The 22235-nt window shown below is 38.6% G+C and overlaps 1 protein-coding gene across 1 annotated transcript; it reads left to right on the forward strand.

Moving 5' to 3' along the window:
* Positions 1 to 3163: 3163 nt before the first annotated feature.
* LOC138879309 (uncharacterized) lies at positions 3164 to 3664 on the forward strand. Its single transcript, XM_070158915.1, has one exon. The coding sequence runs from the start codon at positions 3164 to 3166 to the stop codon at positions 3662 to 3664; it is 501 nt and encodes a 166-aa protein (XP_070015016.1).
* Positions 3665 to 22235: the final 18571 nt, after the last annotated feature.

A 22235-nucleotide genomic window follows, 5' to 3' on the forward strand; every position in this document is an offset into this window, starting at 1 on the left:
CCAAGCACCGAAGATAGCTGGCAATCCCCACAGGGGCGGAGAGAACCTGGGCATCCTCTAGGATAGATATAATGATTGACTGCTTCTGGTCAGGATCTGCACTTGGAGCTGGGAATTGGCCCAGTAATCTCGGACTTGAAGAAGACCCACTGGCTCCTGAAGACGGTACCTTCTTTGGTACCACTAAGTCACCCAACCCGGCGACATCCTCCGAGCCAGTAGAATCTATATCGTCGAAGAAGTTATTGAAAGAATCTGCCATCCCTTAAGGGCCCTCATATAAGCGTTCTTTCAGCATATGAACCTCGTTGATCATGGAGTAGGTAAAGTAAAGGCGACCCAGAGATATTTGTCACCCCAAGTGCATCCTTCGAGGCACTTTCCTATGCTCGAGGAGTACCGGTCGTGGTATCCTTATCGACTCCCTAGATCGGGGCAAAATGGCTTTGCCCCTCTCCGGTTCGGAGGCCTCGGCCACTGCCCCCTCAGCAGCCTTCCTGGCTTGAGGAAATGCGATGTCGCCTTGAACACGGACCACCAGCTCGGAAGCCTCTTCTTATTTGGACTCATCCCTTAGCCAGTGGACTAAATCTAATGGGAGAGTGGCGGTGCTTTCCTTAGGTTTGCGCTCCAGCCTCCTTTTGGGTTTTTCTTTTTCGAGTTTGGGGAACTCGGAGCCCCTTTTCTTTTCTTCTCTTTATCCTTCCTTGGAGCAGGTGATTCAGGGAGGATGTCTTCATCACCGGACAGAGGCCTCATTTTAACATCTTTGGGAAGACCTACAAAGAAAGAAAATGTGAGAAGGAACGCGGCAAGAAAACTAGACGTCATTCATTCAACAGAGGAATCTCACCATGGGAACAGGCCTCCCACCGGCCCTTCCAAAGTTCACACCACGCATGCTCAGAAGCCCTTCTGTGGCACGATGCCCTCGACCCACTTCTTGAGTCGAGGAATTGCATCCGGCATTCGAGCAACGGCTGTACCACGAAACATCGATAAGAAGGGAGGAAAAGGAAAAGTAACAAACGAAATCTTAAAGGCAAGGTTATACTTACGTTTCATGTTCTATTTCTCGGGAACTGGCATGTCCTCGGCCGGGATTAAATTCGATGTTTTCACTCGATCGAATCGACCCAACCAGCCTCAGTCTTGATCCTCATCTATGCTTGATAATGGGACCTTAATGTCCCTATGGGCAAGTTTTATTAATCCCCCTCGATAGAGTCTGGGACTGTACAGACGCATGAGATGATCGGTGGTAAAGGGACACTTCTCAATTTTGCTTACGAATAAGCGGATAAGAATTACTATCCTCCACAAAGAGGGATGAATTTGACTGAGGGTCACCTCATATCTCTTACAGAAGGTGATGATGACCGGGTCCAATGGGCCCAACGTGAAGGGATTAGTGTAAACACTTAAGAAACCCTCCATATGGGTAGTAATCGCTTCATTAGGCGTAGGAACCACCATGTACTTACCAACCCAATCGCAATCCTCCTCGACCTTGGAGAGGAGACTGTCGGTGATCGAACATATATGTATCGAGACAAAGATCGAAGGCTCATATCGTTTTTCGTTGTTTACTCTCTGAAAAACGAGGGGACTATCTGTATATGGTCGAAAACGGGCTTATCTATTGCGTGACAGATCGGGACTGAAACGTGATGGGTTGAAGATTGACCTCGGGTTCCATCGAGCCAAGGTACGAAGTTAGAGCATACGTCTTTAAGGAAACATTATTGGACCAAATAACGGAAGGCTAAAATATCCGCAACCGGTCGGATATCACGGCGGAAATCTCGGCACGTATCAATGAGAAATTGATTAATCAGCAAATCATGAGATTCCTTACGTTTTATAGAATTGTATCCAAAGTAGGACTCCCTTAGTATATAAATGGGGTTTGATTATTTGTAACACACTTTGTAACACGCATCCCCAAGAAATATACTGTTATTACTAGTTCTTATTATCGCATCATTCTGTTCCGATATCGATTAAGGCATTTTTGACTCGAGGGTGACCAACCTTCAAGGCCAAGATTGTTCAACTCGTGTGGTTTGCATTTACTTTTCTATCATTAATTTCAATATTAATCTAATTTCTCAATTTATATCAATTAAGTTAGATCACGTATCCTTAAAACCGCGTATAAATTCAATTGTTATCCGATTTTGAGGGTAAACAATATAATTATTCTCAAAATATAATAAAGATAAAATTAGCATATTTTATATTAGATATTTCGTACTAGAGGAGTAAATTGGAAATTTCTGTACAAGGAAAGCACATTACCTATCATTCTGAAGTGCGTTTGAATTGAAATTAAATTCAAACCGGAAATATGTAATTAATGGAGCAAGTTATTGCTTGAGAAGATTGTGGATCTTTAGTGCACTTTGAATGGAACTTGTTCAAAGTTCAAACTTCTACAGCCGAATCTGATCAACTTGCTGACCAAGGAACATGTTCTTGACCTAACATTAGTTTACAACACTAAAAGGTGGAAGACAAATACTAAAAAGATATAAATAATTTAGAAGATAAAAAGGTGGACATCATTGCTAGAAAATCTACAAAGATTGATGTTTTTATTGGGTGTCCTCGTAGGGACTAAAAGAGTACTGATTGTAGACTACATGTTGACAAACCCCCTGATTCCCTTCACCACAAAGAAAATGAAAATAACTTTTTCTTGTCCTTTTATCTACAATTTAAGATTTTAAGAAACTGTAAAGGATGTTTATAGTAGCTTTTATACTAATAGTAGTAGTGCTGATATTAATAGCAGTAGTGTTGATATTAATAGATAACTTAAGTTAGTTAGACCATAGTTAATAGTGAGTGTAGTTAGTTGAATATTAGTTGTATAAAGATAGTGGGACCACTACTTGTAATAGTTAGTCGTCATTTTAACAGAATATGCTTTCTCCTGTTCCATTGCTTTCTTCTCCCTCTCTCTTCTATAATGGCAATCGCTATTTCTTCTCAATCTGATTGAATTGAGCAAAGTTTACATGGTATCAGAGCTTCGAGTGACTGAATTGAGGGATCTATCACGATATTTGCAGTGAAGATCGAGGAATTTCAGTCCATACATGTTCAAATTTTGTCGATTGTAGAAGATCATTTGTAAACCCTAAGTTTTTTTGTTCAAATGGCGATTGATGAATCAACTAGCAGTACTCCAGACGGAGCAGCTAATAGAGTGATTTCTATGGCTCAAACTCTCGATTACACACATCCACTCTATTTACATCCTTCAGATGCACTGGGTTCTCTCTCTATAGGAATCCAGCTGATTGGGATGGAAAATTACACACTGTGGAGTCGTGCGATGAAATTTGCACTTTTAGGAAGAAATAAACTAGGTTTTGTGGATGGATCTGTTGTGAAAAAGGATTTCGAAGGAGAATTGCAAAAACAGTGGGAACGGTGTAATGCAATTGTGGTTTCATGGTTAATGAGCAATGTGAATACAGACCTACTCAATGGAATTTTGTTTCGTTCTGATGCTTTGTTTGTTTGGAAGGATCTCAAGGAGAGATTCAATAAGGTAAACACTTCTCGAGCATATCATTTGCATAAAGCAATTGCTACTATAACACAAGGAGTTTCCTCTGTTTCTGTATATTACTCTAAGTTGAAAGACCTTTAGGATGAGCATGATTCTATAGTTCCTCCTCCTTGTTATGAGAGTGAACAATCTAGGGAACACACTCTATACTTGGAGCGCCAAAAGTTATTTCAATTCTTAATGGGACTGAATGATGGATACAGTCAAGCTAGATCTCATATTTGATGATGAATCTTGAGCCTAACGTAAATCAGGCTTATGCAATGGTAATACAAGATGAAAGTCAGAAAATGCTAACTGGAGGACATTGTGCAATGACATAGAGGATTGAGCCAACTGCTCTTTATAGTAGTAAGGGTACATGGCAGCAATATCAAAAGAAGTATAATTCATACTGGGATTTCTGTAACATGAAAGGGCAAACCAAAGCTGAATGTTTCAAGTTGATGAAGTGTGACTATTGCCAAAAGAAGGGACATCTCAAGGAGAACTGTTACAAACTTAATGGTTTTCCACCAGATTTTAAACCAGAGACGGGCAAACAATATGATTGGGAACCAATATAGTACTGATGTTTATGATCAACATGTGGCTAGCAATCAGCAGACATTTGCATTTGGTCAACAGCAACAACAACAACAGACTGTTGCCCCACAGTTTACACCACCTGTATTCACTCAGGATCAATACAATCAAATTCTGCGCATGTTAAAAAAGTCCAACATTACTGAACCAAGTGCTCATATGGCAAGGGCAGGTAATGTAACTTGTCAATCAGATGATGTTATTCTTAAATGGATCATAGACACAGGTGCCACTAACCACATGATTAGTGATGAATGTTTGTTACAATCTAATATTGCTATGCCAGCTGATGATGCAGGGAAAGTACAATTGCCTACAGGAGATTCTGCATAAATTTCACAGATTGGAAATTGCCAACTGACTGGAGGTGACATTATCCAGAATGTCTTATGTGTGCCAGCATTCAAGTTCAATCTTTTGTCTGTGTCTAAGCTGACAAAGGAACTAAATTGCTGTGCTATGTTCTTTCTTGATTTTTGTCTATTTCAGGATCTATACTGGAAAGGTGAAGGAGACTAGTAAGGAGCAAGATGGACTGTATGTGATGTATTCACAAAGGATTAGGAGTAATGCAAATTCTAGAAAGTCTCTAGATGTTCAACAGAAAATAAGTGCAGATGTTTGGCACAAGAGGATGAGGCATGTTCCTATCTCAGTATTGAGAAAAGTCTCTACTTTTAGTAAAGATAGTTTGGCTATAAATCATTGTGATGTATGTTCATTAGCAAGACAAACTAGGATTTCTTTCCCAATAAGTCATAGCAGAGCTGAGGATGTTTTTCAGCTGATACACATGGATGTATGGGGACCTTACAAATCTGTTACATATGATGGAATGCAATATTTCCTTACTCTTGTAGATGATCATACTAGATGGACTTGGATTTTCCTGATAAGGGTCAAGTCTGATGTTATTCTCCTACTACAGAACTTCATTACTATGATACATAATCAGTTTGATAAGAGGATTAAGGTTTTGAGATCAGATAATGGATCAGATTTTTTTAATCACAATTGTAGTACTCTTTTTTCATCATATGGTATTCTACATCAGAGCTTCTGCCCTTACACTCCTCAGCAGATTGGTGTAGTGGAGAGGAGGCATAGACACATATTAGAAACTGTACGGGCTATCAAGTTTCAAGGCGGTTTGCCTTCTAAATTCTGGGGTATATGTGTAGAAGCTGCAGTTTACATCATAAATAGAATACCATCTACTGTGCTGCATAACAAGTCCCCTTATGAGATGCTTTTTCATCGAGCACCAACTTTAGATCATATGAGGATTATTGGCTGTCTTTGTTATGCTACCAGACTTCCCAAGCAAGACAATTTTGGTGCAAGGGTCATCAAAGTTGTAATGATGGTATATGGAGTTCATCAGAAGGGGTACAGGTTGTATGATCTGGAGAATAATACTTTCTTTACTAGCAGAGATGTCGCCTTTTTTGAATCCATTTTTCCCTTTCAGTCCTCACAAGCCTCTCCATTCCCAATTTCTCCTATTATGTCCAATATGCCCCCTATTGATGATTTAGTTCCCTGTGTTTCCATTTCATCACGACATATGTCTCAACCTTCTCTCAAATGGAACCCTTACTTACAGAGATGCCTCTCTCTCATGTAAATCATGCTATTGATCCTCAAGTTGCTTCACCAATTTCTGCTATTGATCCTCCTGTTGTTAACCCTGTTGACAGGCCTAAGAGAACTACTAAGCCACCAATATGGCTTAAGAACTATGTAGTCCCAGGGAAAGGGCCTCAATCTTCCACCAAGTGTTTGTATCCTATTGCATATGTGGTGGCCTACAATGGTTTATCTGGCCATTACCAGAGTTTTATCTCTAAATTCTCATTAGAGACTGAACCTAAGTCTTATGCAGAAGCAACTAAGGATCCTAGATGGATTGATGCTATGAAAGCTGAAATACAAGCCTTAGAAGATAACAAGACTTGGGAAGTGGTGTCATTGCCGCCTGGTAAAAGGGCTATTGGTTGTCGATGGGTATACAAAATAAAGTATAAAGCTACAGGTGAGGTCGAGAGGTTCAAAGTAAGGCTTTTGGCAAAAGGTTATAGCCAAAAGGAGGGTTGGATTATCAGGAAACCTTTTCTCCTGTAGTGAAAATGGTGACTGTTCGATCAGTTATTTCAGTTCTTGCATCTAAGAACTGGGCCATACATCACATGGACATTTACAATGCATTTCTGCAAGGGGATCTCAATAACGAAGTGTATATGACTATGCCTCAAGGGTTTTCTACTATTGCTGGTAAACAACAGGCTTGCAGGTTACTTAAGTCACTCTATGGACTCAAGCAAGCCTCCAGGCAATGGAATATCAAATTGACTTCTGCCTTAATTGCCTCAGGTTTCACTCAAAGCCACCTCGACTACACTTTATTTACAAAATGCTTTGTTGGGAAAACTGTCATCGTCTTGGTTTATGTGGATGATCTTTTGATCACTGGAGATGATGCCACACTCATTCAGGATACTAAGGATGTATTGCAGAAGAATTTTAAGATTAAAAATTTGGGTGAGCTTCGATTCTTTTTGGGCATTGAGTTTGCCAGAAATCAACATGGGATTTTGATGCATCAACGCAAGTATGTGATGGAACTTATTTCTGATATGGGCTTAGCAGGTGCTAAACCTGTGGTTGCACCAGTTGAACTCAGTCAGAAGTTAACAACTGCTGAGTTTGATGCACATCTAGGCTTAGAGAATGATTCACCACTTAATGATCCTGGTAGTTATCAACGATTGATTGGGAGGCTACTTTAATTGACAGTTACTCGTCCAGACATTTCCTATGTTGTCCAAACTCTTAGCCAATTTATGCATTCTCTAAGGCCTCTCACATGGAGGCTGTTATCAGACTTGTTCGATACATCAAGCAAAGTCCTGGTGGGAATTCTTATGTCCTTTGTTACTTCCTTTCAATTATAGGCCTTTTGTAATGTTGATTGGGCATCATGCCCTTCCACTAGAAGATCTGTTACAGGTTATATGGTGAAGTTAGGGGACTCCTTGATTTCTTGGAAATCTAATAAACAAACCACCATCTCCAGGAGTTCAGTTGAGGCAGAGTACAGGAGTTTAGCTTCTGTGGTTGTGGAGATCGTGTGGCTTGTTGGTTTGTTCAAAGAGTTAGGTGTGGAGGTTCAGCTGCCTGTTCCAGTTCATTGTGACAACAAATCTGCTATCCAGATTGCTGCCAATCCTGTGTTTCACGAACGTACTAAGCACATAGATATTAATTGTCATTTTATTCGCGAGGAGATTCAACTTGGTTTGATTCGTCCAGTTTATGTGTCTACTACAGAGCAACAGGCTGATATATTGACAAAAGGCTTGACTTCCCTGCAACATCACTACTTGCTTTCCAATCTAGGAATGAAGGATGTCTTCATACCTCCTAGTTTGATGGGGGTGTAAAGGATATTAATAGTAGCGCTTATACTAACAGTAGTAGTGCTGATACTAATAGTTAACCATTGTATAGTTAACTTAAGTTAGTTAGACCATAGTTAATAGTGAGTGCAGTTAGTTGAATATTAGTTGTATAAAGATGGTGTGACCACTACTTGTAATAGTTAGTCGTCATTTTAACAGAATATGCTTTCTCCTGTTCCATTGTTTTCTTCTCCCTCTCTCTTCTACAATGGCAACTGCTATTTCTTCTCAATCTGATTGAATTGAGCAAAGTTTACACCTATAAAGAAAGTCATTTGACAACATAAATAGTAAGGACTATTTGTCTATATTGCACCAAAAAAACGAATAGATAGATGGTTTAGTATAGTTTTAAGTAAATACAAAAAAATAATTTGTTAATTATTTACCATATTTTGATGGTTGAGTGACGAAGGAAAAGAGAGGTAGCATCTCGACTGGCTAGCGATGAGGAGAAAACATTCCTAATGTATGGGATGCTAATTTAAACACGTTACTTACATAACTCACTACATAGGTTTAAGGAATGCAGGATATTATGGTTCTTCTACCTTGATATAAAGAAATTTATATGAGTAATTGATGACTGATGTCTATATACCTTTGTAAAATAGTAAAAATGATACCGTAAAAGCATTCATGTCTTCTTCATCATCTAGAGTGAGAAACTAGCTGTAATTTGTGAGGTGAGGATAATATCGTCTGCAAAGAATAATTGAGATAATTGTGGGCCATTTTTTTATAATGAAATTGGTTTCCATGCCTGGTAGTCCACTGCATTATTTATTTTCCTGGACAATATTTCGAGACATAGGATGAACAGATAAGGTGGTAGAGGATCACCCTGTATAATTCCTCTTGTGGGTGTAAAAGAATCAGTTGGACTACCATTAATTAAAATAGAGGTTGTAGTTGTGGTAATACAAGACATGATTAATTTAGTAAATTTATTAGAGAAGTTTAGACTTAATAAAGTATTACGAATGAAGGACCATTCTAATTTATCAAACGCTTTTTCTAGATCTATCTTAAGAAGCATACAGAGATTGTTACCCTTGATTGTTTGAAATTTATTAATAATTTCTTTTACTATGATAGCATTATCTGCAGCTCTTTTGATTTGTTGAAAACTAGATTGTGTGGGATGGATAATATGTTCCAGTATTGGCTTTAATCTATTTACTAAAATTTTTGTAATAATTTTGTAAATAGTATTACAAAAACTAATAGGTCTATATTGAGCAATTGTGGATGCGTTATTATTTTTGGGAATAAGACAGATAAAAGTAGAATTATTTTTAGGTCAATTTCATAGTCAGTGAAGACCTTATGACAAAAATATTTATTAGAGTCCCTATAGTGTCCTAGTAATTTTGGTAAAAGAGAGGGTGAAGGCTATCTGGTCTAGGAGCTTTCATTAGTTTGAATGATTTAATAGCATTAAGAATTTCAAAGTTTTGTAAAGGTTGTGTGAGGGATGTTTGATCAGCATGTGTTAGGATGTTTGAAGGAAGAAGTTTTGTTTTTGAAATTGAAATTGTTTTTTGAGTGGTAAATAAGTTTTGATAATAAAAGGAAATGTTATCAAGTATTTGGGTGGGATTAGTTATCCAATTTCCCCTGTGATCTTGAATAGTCATTATTCTATTATGTCTTCTACGATTAATAGTACTTAGGTGGAAAAATTTAGTATTGGCATCCCCATTACTAAGCCAGTCAATACGAGATTTTAGTTTCCAAAAATCTTCTTCTAACCTAAGTATTCTATTAAAATCTACCTTTAATTCATGTTCCAAGTTCTGTAAGAAATTACTAGTTGGATAGTGGATAGATGACTGAATTCCACTTAATCTGGCTAGAATATTCCTCTTTTGCTTAAAAATGTTACCAAAAGTAGACTTATTCCATTCTTGCACTGTGGTTGTGAAATTATCAATGGCAGGAAGTAGTGCTAAGTTGTCCATCCAAGCTTGCCTAACCACAGAATGAAAAGCAGGATGACTAGTCCAAATAGTCTCAAATCTAAATATTTTTTCCTAGGTAAAGGACAGTGTTGAAACTCTAGTCGAATGGGACAATGATCTGAGTGAGTACGGGGAAGGTGTGTAACAAGAGCGTTAGGGTATTGATTAATCCATTCATAGTTAGCAACTATACGATCAATACATTCAAGTATGGTATGCTTCTTATGTCTTCCATTAGTCTAAGTATATCGACTACCTTTATACCCTAAATCAGTCATTTGGCAGTAATTAAGGTAGTCCAAGAACTTATGAGAACGTGAGTTATTTATAGGAAGTCCACCAAATTTATCAGTAGCATGTGTTATTTCATTAAAGTCTCCTCCAATAATCCAAGGTCCTTTATAATTATCATATACAGACATGAGATTTTCCCATAATGATTATCTATTAACTAATTCATTACTAGCATAGATGGAAGTGAATAAAAATTTAAAAGGCAAGGGTTTTACCTGGACATGGCAGTGTATTTCTTGTGTAGTGGTGGCTACTAGATCGATAGCTAGAACACTTGATAACCACAAGATTGCAATTCCTCCAGAATGGCCTGTTGTAGCAACTTCAATCATACCATCAAAGTTAAAATCTTCCTTCACACTTTGGTGAGTTTGGCAGTGTGTTTCCAAAAGAACAACTAAAGCTGGCCTATTATAGTCAAGTAAAGACCTAAAGTTACGTCTAAACTCAGTGGAAAGGGCTCCTCTACAATTCCAGATGATGAAATTCATATGATTGTTGGCTTGTTCAGTCATTGGGCTTCTCCTTCTACTCGTCTAGTTGCTCCTGCTCTCTCCTGGACGTAAGCGAAAAGTGGGTAGTAGAAGCATCGCATATTTCCCCACCTCTGGGTTGGTGGTGGGCCTTAGACGAAAGTATACTCTCATTAGATTTGGAGGACACCTTACGAATATTTTTCTTTCGTATTCCTCCTTGTGCACAAATACATTTATTCCATCTAGCCATTCATGTATTGGACGAGTTTCCCTGTTGTATGCGACTGTTGCTTCGAGTTCTGCCTGGATATTCTCGTCTTGTTCTTCTTGATTGGGACTGTGTGGTGGTGAGTTGACTGGTGTTGGTGTTGGTGTTGGTGGAGTTGGTGGTTCCAAGAAAGGGAGAAGTGGTTGTGGATTCGTATAGGGCTGAATCCAGGGTGTTGCTGGGGTCGGGGTGGATAAAACGACATGCAAATGAGATGAGGATATAGGTAAGTAGGATCCCAAATTGGTGTTGGAAGATTCACAGGTTGATATGGCGAGAGGTGTGGTACTTGCATCATTGACCAATGATATCTTGCGAATAGTTTCGTCCCTAGTTGCATTCCTTCCGCTATTATTTGAGCAAGGTCGCGTGGATTGTTGATTAGGATTATCACCTATTGGTGATTGACTTCCATGATGAAAGTTAGGGCATGATTTTGAAGCCCCATCTCTAGCCAAGATGCAAGAGTTAACGGTGCTTGGGGTGATTGAGCTGTGTAAATTATCGTGTTGGGCTCCATTATGAAATGGGATGGAGGAAATGAGATTGGATTCTGAGAGTGGTGTAGCCAATGTATATTCTGGCGTTGGGGGTGGGGTTGTGACCTTCTTAGATAATTGAGGTTGTTGGCAAGCATTGTGTAACTTAGTGGAAATTGTTGAATGAGTGATTGATGGGGATAAGACCGAGTTGGAAGATGAAATTGCAACATGCAAGATAGGAGTATGAGTGTGAGTGGAGGATATTGGCAGTTTGATTGACGGAGTTGGAGTTTGTGTGTTTGAAGGAGAATGAGATATAATAGTGGAGATATCATGATGATGTTAAAACATGGAAGGTAGACTAGGGTTTGAAGAGGTCGAAGGAGGAGAGTTAATAAGTGTTTTACTTTTCTTGTGTGTTGTTTGTGTATTTTGGTGCAGGCTATTAATTATTGCTGACTATATGATGGGTGAGTGAGAGGTTGTGTCTTGCATGTGAGAGAGTTGGTCGTGTCTTATTGCATGCATGTTGGTAGGTTGTGGTGGAGATTGGACCAAATGTGATTGGGCCGAGTTTGTAGGTAAGTTTAGGTGTGCTTGAGTAGTAATTTGTTTGTGTGAAGAATTGGTTAAGTCTGGATTAAGGGAATTAGCAGTGGTGTTGTATTCAACAACCAATGGATTAAAAGGATTAGCAGGATTATTATGAAGAATTTCTTCCCCAGATGCAGCTTGTTTTATGTGAGAATTAGACGAGTAGTTAACATTATTAAGAGACAGTTTAGTAAAAGGAAGAGTAGCAGGAGTATTAGTCCTATCCATAGGCATACCTGATTTGCGTGTATTCCCTTTGGTGTAGTTAAATTTGCTAGCTGGGTTAGTAGGAAACTTAACAATCTTCCATTCGTCAGTGTTTGAAACAGTGATATTAGTAGGATTAGAATTAATGGGTTGGTTTATAGTAGAGATCTCATTGGGATTAGGCTTAGTTTTGTAAGAACAAACTGATTGATTATGTCCCATTCGACCACACTTAATGCATAACAAATTTAGACCTTCATATAAAATAATCTGTTTATGATGGCCAATAAAAATATGAGTGCATAGTGGATGATCCAAAGGAACCTGAACATACAACCTAGCATAACGTCCCCTTATTGTTGAAGAAGTACAATTATTAATGGCTAATAATTTCCCAATTTTTGCAATATCTAGAAATCATAAAACTCAGTTGGTAACTCAGATAGACGTAGCCAAATAGCAGAGTAATTAATTTTGTTTCAGAAGCCATGAACTTTGGTTCCCATTGCCGAACAGATAAGAAATGATTTAGTATAAATCAAGGTCCATCTTGTATAGCATGAATCTTATTTTCCTCCTTCTGGAATTTAAGCAAGTAAAAATCAGATCCTAAATCTATAAGCGGTAGATTCTGAGTAGGTTTCCATAAAGCATAAATTTTTTGCCTCAGTAATTGGTGTCCGATTTTTTGACCAGTCTGGTCAATCTATAAACTTTGATAAATCAATTATTTACTTTTCAAAGAATTGTCAACCAAATAATAAGAATATTATTCTCTAAATGTTTCGTATGAAGGAAGGACGAAGTTTTGGAAAGTATTTGGGGTTCCCGATTTTTACAAATAAGCCTTCCAAAAATGACTATCAATTCTTACTTGATAACTTTAAAACAAAATTGGCAGGCTGGAAAACTAATTTTCTATCTCGCGCGGGAAGACTAACTTTAATCAAATCTACCCTCAATAACCTTCCTAATACTTGATGCAATATATAAAAATACCTATTTATATACTAAGCTACCTTAATCGGTATCAACGGAATTTTCTATGGGGCACAACTCCTCAAAAGAAAAAACTACATCTCATAAAGTGGTCTACAATCATGCAACCTTTGGAACTCGGGAGGTTTAGGTATACAAAATCTTTGTACAAAAAAATCAATCACTCCATACAAGCCTTGCATGGCGAATGTTCAATAATCCAGAACAGCTGTGGGCAAAAGTCCTTTTACATAATTATGCACGGACGTAATCTTTAATAAATTATAAATGTTCTAATACTTGGCGTAATATAATGAATGTCTGGAACTATTGCAGGTTAGGTTATAAATGGAATATTACAACAGGACAACATGTTAGGTTATGGAATGACTCATGGCTCCAACATAATTTAATAATTAGAAACTATATTTATGGACCTATGCCTCAATTTGAGGAGAATAAATTGGTTTCTAATTATTATTACAATAATAGATGGCACCTAGATAACATACCTTTCGACTTACCCCCGCATATAATTTTCCTAATTAATAATATTTATATGCCACTTGTATCCACTACTTATGACAAAATTTATTGGGATCTAACAGAGAATGGTATCTTCTAAGTTAACTCAATGTACAAGTATCTAAGCATCACTAATACACCTAGTGATACATGCATAAACACCTCGTATAAGTGGATTTGGAAACTTCCAATTCCTCCTAAAATATCCTTTTTTTTCTTTGGTTAATTTGCCATGACAGACTCCCAACAGCTGTATATCTTACACGACTAGGTATTACCAGTTCAGCAACATGTCCACGATGTCATAAAGATACTGAAATAATTAGTCATTTATTTCAACATTGTCCTTACGCACTACATCTTTAGAAATCCCTTAGGGTACCACCTCCCACTAGCACCTTCTCCATACCTCAAAATGATATTATGAATTGGTTGTACAAGCTTATTCATACCCTACTGATTTCGACACCTTACAAAATTCCTTATACCACTATGATTCCTTTTGCATTATGGAAAATTTGGCTTAAAAGAAATAAATTTATTTATGAACATCAAAAGATAAATTTACATATGCCTTCACTGTTATCAAGGGTGGCTGAATATTACTTTTTAACTAATCATTCACTTAAGAAGAATCCAAAGTCCCCTGTCTATATCAAATGGCATCTACCAAATAATACTTTTTACAAATTAAATATTGATGGATCTTTCTCCCCGGCTCAAAGCACCTATGGTATTGGAGGAATTTTCCGTAACCACCAAAGCAATTAGATTATAGGCTTTGTAGGGTCCGTGAAAGCAGACCCCCTATACAAATAGAACTTCTTGCACTCCTCAAAGGATTACAAATTGTTGTCCAACAACGGCTCACACCAATCATCATTGAGACGGATGCCCAAGCAATAATCGGTAAGTTCAAAGCACCTACAATGCACTTTACTAATATCATTAATGATTGCAGGTCATTGCTCCAACAGCTGGGTAGTCCATCAGTTCAAGTTATCTACAGAGAGCAGAATTGTGTAGTAGATAAGTTAGCTAGATATGGAGCAACGCACGCACAGGAACACTGCCTACTTTTTGGGACACCACCACCTTTTGCTATGTCTTGTTATGAACAAGATCACCAGGCACACTCCACAGCAGGATAATTAGGAAGTTTAGTAGGAATGTTACACAATATCTCTCTAGTTTATCTAGCTTATCTTTAATGTGTAATAGTAGAAACTCTTTAGTAGCTACTACTTCTACTACTAGTACTGCTTCCCAAGTGGGAGACCAAGCAACTAGCTCTATCTTTGTACAATGGATGCCCTGTATGCATCCAAGAACCTAATACAGTGTATTTGTTTAGTATGCTATAATATTGTCTATCTTTCCAACCAAAAAAAAGAAATATTTTTAGAACAAACCGTTCGACTAAAGTGGCAGATAAGGACTTAAGGGAGTATCATTCTTTACTTTTTAAGGAATATACATAAATGTTTTCTTCTCTTTGTAAGAACTATAACCTTTTTAACTTGTCACTCTTTTCAAGTACTATAATTTCTTTGAGAAGACATATCAAGTGGAGCTTAACTTAAACATTAATAATATATTAACAATCAAATGGAGGAAGCAGTAAGAGGGAGTGAATGAGCACCGACTAGATGCAAAAAAACAAAAACTCATATGATTATATCAAATAGGTTACATGAGTCTTACAGAATGCAGAATTCAAGAAATTGGTCGGCTAAGAAGAAATTCAAGCAACGACTTAAATTTGATCTTTAGGAATATGGATAAATGTCGGTTGATTCGCCTGCATTATGTTCTTTGCCTGAGAATACCCGACAAATTTACTTTGGATTCAACCTTAAATGTCATGCATGGGTTTGTAAATATTTAATTGATGACTAAGTAATGCTACATATTATTCTCTATGTGTTTCAAAGTCAAAAAGATACTGTCGGAAAAAGAAGAGAAAAGTAAAGAAGAATTAATGTTTACAGAGACTGCCGTTTGATTTGAACTATAAGAGCGATTTAGGATTTAAATTTATTGAATTCTACTCTAGGATTCTCATTAGTATTTAAAATTATGTGTCAGACCTAATATTTGTTGAGATACAGCAAGTTTCTATATATATACATATTTTTACGGCATATTAAAAATTATGGAGTCAAATGAATCCATAGTCAAAATACTACATCCGTCTCTTATACAATAGTATTAATCATTAGTCATACAAGAGCCAGCCCAGGGGCGGCTCTAAGGTAAGGCAAATGAAGCCTTGCCTTAGGCTCACAAATATTAAGGGCCCCAAAATTATAAAATACTACTAGTATATTAGTATTATATAACATATAATTTACACAATTATTATTAACAAAAGACTTCAATTTTTATATTTTTAAAATTTGATCGAGGTTGTATGGCTGAGAGAATAAATAATCACAAATTTTCTCTCTTATTAAATTAAATGGTATATTTACCTTCTTATCAATTCTAATTTTTTTCTTTATGTGCACTTTTTTTTCTTTTTCATGTTTTTGACGATTTCAACTCAGATTCTCTAAAATAGTTATTTCTTTTTGTCATATTTGATTGATCCATACATTAGAAAACAAGTTCTTTTATGTCTTATTTTTTTTAGCTAAGAAATTCTCGAGAGCAGCGACACAAGATTCGAATGAATGGATAATGAGCTCAACCCTCTGCCCTTTTTTCACTTAAATATCATGCTATTGTCCATGTGAGTAGAGTTCGAAATCGTTATGTGAGCCTAACCTCATCATACGTTACACTCTTACCACTAGAGCAAAGTTGTCACGATCCAAAATTCACTAGTCGTGATGGCACCTAACTCGACCCACTAGGTAAGCCAACTAATAGTCAATTCATTCCAAATGAGATTTGTCGGAAAACATTGAGAATTATCTGAACATTTATATATTAACCCAAGGACTGGCAGTACAAATCATGAGCTTCTAAGACATGGAATTTATAAAGCTGGTACAAATAGATACATGATATGTTTGGAAATTATAAACAGATTAGCAAAGTCTAAAACCACCAAGGACAAGTGATAGCTTTATCCGGAATGCATGAACATCTTCAGAGTTAGCTCCCAACATCATCCTCAGCACCGCTCCCAAATCCGTACGCGAGGTGCAGAAGTGTAGTATGAGTACAACCGACCCCTTGTACCCAGTAAGTATCTTGTCTAACCTCGTCGAAGTAGTGAAGATGATTTTTAGTTAAAAGATACTCACTAATATAACTTGTACAGTAAACTAGCAATACAATAATACTATAATAGAAAAGAGTACACGAAGTGAATACGCGAAGAAATAATTGAGTACTAGTAGATATTACAATTTAACATTTTCCAATATCAATCATTTCCTTAGAGTAATAACCAATTAACCACGATAATAACTCCATAACTTTTATAGTGTGAGAAACGTACTCAAGATATCAAGTCAATGGCACGGCAACATTCTTCGTACATTTATCTCATCCTCACCAAATATGCGTATTACGGTACCAACCAGGTGGCAGAAATGTCGATAACAGTAATGGAAAAGTAGGAAATACATTAGTGGAAATAATGAACAAGGAAATACATATGGACAACGGTAACATACTAGGTTGAAGGCATATGAGTAATGACAACAATTAGGAAAGAGGAACATAACTTCACCTAACTAGCATGGTAGAAGTCCTAGTTGTAGATATAACAAATAAGAAGGGAAAGCATGATCTTTATAAGCTAACAATAGAGGCATGAATGGATATTATGGTAGAAGGCTTGTGCTAAAGTGCAACAAAATAGAAACGACATGGATATAAATATAACAGCAGGAAGTAGGCATGATGTTTGCAAGTTAAGCAAGTAGAAGGCATAGGTAACGCAACGACAATTGAGATAGAGAATAAAGACAGGAAAATAACGACAAGTCACACAAGAACCATAAGTACAACAATAACAGCTCAAGCTAAAGACATGAACATATATACAAGGAAAGATATCACAACATAGTGCATGTCCCTCGTCCTCACCTGCATGAAAACACCCTTTGTGCCATGAACTCGTGATAATATAAATGCGATGGAACGGCATCACCCTTCGTGCTTTTACATTCAACTAAAATGGCACGGCATCACCCTTCATGTTTTACACTCACATGACATGGCACAGTGTACCGACCCGGACGGATGTTTTGAGAATTAATGCCCCGATCGCCTATTAACTGCTTTCCCGTGTTTATTTCTGCTATTATGATTTGCAAGGAAGATTCGTTATGAGTTTCGAAGTGTTTTGGGACATTTAGTTCCTAAATGAGAGCTTAAGCTTTAGAATTTGGACCGTAGTTGGAGCATTATAAAGATGGCTTCAGAATAAAATTCTGTCGATTCCGTTAGCTTTGTTGGGTGATTTCGGGATTAGGGGCATGTTCAGATTGTGTTTTGGAGGTCCGTAGCTTATTTAGGCTTGAAATGCCGAAAGTTCAATTTTTGAAGTTTCCAGATCAGTAGTGAGATTTTGATATCGGGGTCAGAATCCAATTTCAAAAGTTGGAATAGCTCCTTAGTATCGAATGTGACTTGTGTGAAAAATTTGGGGTCAATCGAACATGGTTTGGTTGGGTTCGGCATCGGTTGTAGAATTCTTGAGATTTCAAGTTCATTAAGCTTGGATTGGAGGGTGAATCGTGGTTTTAGCATTTTTTTTATGTGATCCGAGGGTTGGATTAAGTTCGTATGATGTTTTAGGATTGGTTGGCACATTTGGTTGAGGTCCTAGAGGCCTCAAGTGAGTTTCGGATGCTTATCAGAAGTGAATTTGGACTTAGGCAAATTCTGAAGTTTGCTGCTTCTGATATTTTCGCACCTGTGGTGAGGAGCCCGCAGAAGCGAGGAAAGAGGTCGCAGGTGTAGTCTGGGGCTTGAAAACCAGTGGTCGCAGATGCGACTTAAGAATCACATAAGCGGACCGCATCTGCGAAGAGTGGAGCGCAGGTGCGGCTCTTGGTGGTTTAATGAAATCTCGCAAGTGCGGGTCCCGAGCCGCAGATGCGGGTCCCCAGCCGCAGATGCAGCTTCATGATCGCAGAAGCAGAAATCGTTGGGCAGATATATGAAAAATTGAAAGTTTGAGTTCATAACTTGGAAAAATCAAATTGGAGCTCGGAGAAAGGCGATTTTATGGGGATTTTAAAGAGAAGAACATTGGGTAATGATTCCTAATCCTTTTTTGATTGTATCCCATTAATCTAAGCTTAAATTCATCAATTTATTTCAGATTTGGGGTGAAAAATTGGAGGAATTGAGGAAATGTTCTTAGGTCGAGTTTTGGGATTTTGATCGAGGTTTTGGTATCAGATTTGAGTGATTTTGGTATGGTTAGACTCGTGAGTGAATGGGTGTTCATAATCTATAATTTTTACCCAATTACGAGACATGGGCCCGGGTAGGATTTTTAGGTGTTTTTCTATTTTCTTACCTTAACTTCGATTCCTTTAGCTAAATTCGTTGTTTGTAGTTATATTTATATTATGAAATTGATTTGATTAGATTGGGCCACTAGGAGTTGGATACTCGTGGCAAAAGTGTGATTTCGGATTGATTTGAGCTGGTTCGAGGTAAGTGGCTTGCCTAACCTTGTGTGGGGGAACTCCCATTAGGATTTGGTATTGTTGTTATATGAATGTCGTGTACGTAAGGTGATGAGTGCGTACATGTGCTAATTATTGACAAACCCCATTTTTATTAAGTAAATATTCGTGTTTCCTTTTTGTTGAACACTACTTGTATTTTAAAGCCTACTGTTTAGCTTAGGAAAGCATGCTTAAGTGACTTACGTGTTCTATCTGCTTAAACTGTTTACTTGAATTCTGTGCAGCATGTTTAGAATAGAAATCTCTACATTCTTGGTACGAACTTGGATAGAACTGTAGATTCTTTCTTGAGACTATTGTATGTTTACTTTGGGACTAGGGGACAATATCCTAGGAGATCCCCCTACATGTTTACTTTGGGACTACGGATCGGCATTCCGGGAGATCCCCCTGCACATTTATATTTGGGACTACGGGACGACATCTCGGGAGATACCCCTGTACGGAATATTTATTTTGGGACTACGGGTTGATATTCCGGGAGATTCCCTTGCATATTTATGATTTGGACTATAGGACAAAATCTCGGGAGATCCTTTGCACATTTACATTTGGGACTACGGGAAGACATCCTAGGAGATCCCCTATTGTTATTTCTATGTACTGAGTTATACTTTTGCTTTGACTTTATTCTTTATCGACTGTTAGTATTTTAATTACACCATCACATTTCATATTGTTTTACCTTGTTATATATATATAACCAGTAGGGCCCTGACCTTCCACGTCACTACTCGACAGAGGTTAGGCTTGGCACTTACTAGGTATCGTTGTGGTGTACTCATGCCCTTTCCTGCACATATTTTTTGTGTGCAGATCCAGGTTCTTCTACTCAGCCATTCTATTAGTGAGGCAGTCGATATCAGAGACTTCGAGCTATATCTGTTGCGTCTGTAGATCCAGAAGTCCCTCTCTATTCTCCCCTTTAGCTTTAGACTTCCTGTATTTACTTTTGATTAGACATTCTGGAGTTAGAACACTATGTAATTTTCTATAGCTTGTGATTTCATGAGATTCCGGGTTTTGGAAGTTTTTGATTCAGTTTTGAGAGTATGTATTGTATATGCCGAGCGGCATTTTAAACTCTTTTATGATCTTTTACCCGCAACTTGCTAGTTTCGTATTTTATTTCCTTTTTCCGTAATTTGTTAGGCTTACCTAGTCGTAGAGACTAGGTGCAGTCACGATAGTTCATGGAGGGAGAACTTGGGTCGTGACAAGTTTATATTAGAGCTCGAGGTTCATAGAAGTCATGAATCACAAGTCGGTTTATTAGAGTCTTGTGGATCGATACGGAGATGTCTGTGCTTATCTACGAGAGGATATGTAACTGTTAGGAAAATTCTACTTCATTTGATTTCCTGTCGTGCGAGACTTTTGATATTAAAATTCTAAGCCTATGTCTTCTATTCTCTCACAGAAGGTGAGGACACGTGCTACCGGAGATGACCAGGCACCCGCGCCCCCTGCTAGAGCCGCCGGAGGTTAGGGCTGGGGTGGAGGCCGAGGACGCATATGTGGTGCAGCTAGAGCACCCACGCGAGCTGTCACAAAGGAGCCACCAGCAGCTCCAACCGGAGCCCAGGCACCTGATATGCCTACTGCTACTACTACTCCTGCTCTTCAAGAGACCCTTGCACAGTTCGTGAGTATGTACACTACTCTAGCTCAGGTAGGGTTGATTCCCCTTGCTGCAGCCACATCCCAAGATGGGGGAGGAGCACAGACTCTCGCCACTCGCACACTAGAGTAGTGGGTCTAGGTTGATCAGATCCCAGATGTTATACCGGCACGTCCTGTAGCCCCAGTTCAGCCCGAGGACAGGGAATCAGCTTCAGAGGATGAGTATCGGAGGCTTGAGAGGTTCAAGAAGTACAAGCCTCCTATATTCAGTGTTCTAGCATCAGATGATGCTCTGGGATTTCTGGAGGAGTGCTACTATATCCTCTGCACTATGGGTATATCAGGATCGCGTGGGGTTTCTTTCACTGCCTTCCAGCTTTGAGGAGAAGCCTATCAGTGGTGGCATACTTTTGAGTTGGACAACCCAGATGAGGCAGCTTCCCTCACATGGACCCAATTTTCAGATATGTTTTTAAGGGAGTATTTTCCTCAGAGCCTCAGGGATGCATGGCGCATAGAGTTTGAGCATTTGCGCTGGGGTACTATGACTGCTTCGTAGTTTTCTAACCATTTCACTGACTTGGCTAGGCATGCACCAACTTTGGTTTCTACAGTTTGTGAGAGAGTTCGCCGATTTATTGAGGGGCTCATTCCCAGCATCAGGTCTAGCATGGCCCGGAAGTTAAAGATGGATATTTCTTATCAGCAGGTGATTACCATTGCTAGGAGAGTAGAGGGTATGCATGCTCGGGATAGAGAGGAGAGGGAGGCTGCCCGTGCCATAGCTGCAGTTCGTCATGGTAAGGGTTATATGAGTCGCCCCGTTCATTCAGCTCTTCCAGCAACCGGTGGTATTCTAGCTCCTCCTAGACCTCAGGAGCCTTATTATGCACCTCTAGCATCTAGTGCACCTCCTGCACAAGGTGCTTTTAGTGGTCAGTCCAGCAGACCTGGCCTGAGCAAGTCACAACAGCCACTTCCTCATAGAGCTTGTTTTGAGTGTGGCGACATATCCCATATGGTGAGAGATTTCCCCAGACTTAGGAGGGGTACACCTCCATAGACTTCTCAGCCACAGCGTGCTCTGTAGAGTTCCCAAGCTATGATCACAGCACTAGTTGCTGCCCCACCTGCCCAGCCAGCTAGAGGTTGAGGTCGGGAAGGTAGAGGTCGCCCTAGAGGGGGAGGCCAGACCAGATACTATGCCCTTCCTGCCCTTACTGAGGTTGTCATCTCCGATTTTATCATCACAGGTATTGTCATGGTTTGTCATAGAGACGCATCGATTTTATTCGATCCAGACTCCATTTATTCATATGTGTCCTCTTATTTTGCCCCACATTTGGGCGTATCTCGGGATTCTTTGAGTTCCCCTGTTTATGTTTCTACGCCTGTGGGAGATTGTCCTATTGTGGACCGCGTTTATCGGTCATGTTTGATTGCATTTAGTGGTTTTGAGACGAGAGCCGATTTATTATTGCTCAACATGGTATATTTTGATGTTATCTTGGGCATGGACTGGTTGTCGCCCC

Source organism: Nicotiana sylvestris, chromosome 10 (genome assembly GCF_000393655.2).
Source record: "Nicotiana sylvestris chromosome 10, ASM39365v2, whole genome shotgun sequence".
NCBI classification, from domain to species: domain Eukaryota; kingdom Viridiplantae; phylum Streptophyta; class Magnoliopsida; order Solanales; family Solanaceae; genus Nicotiana; species Nicotiana sylvestris.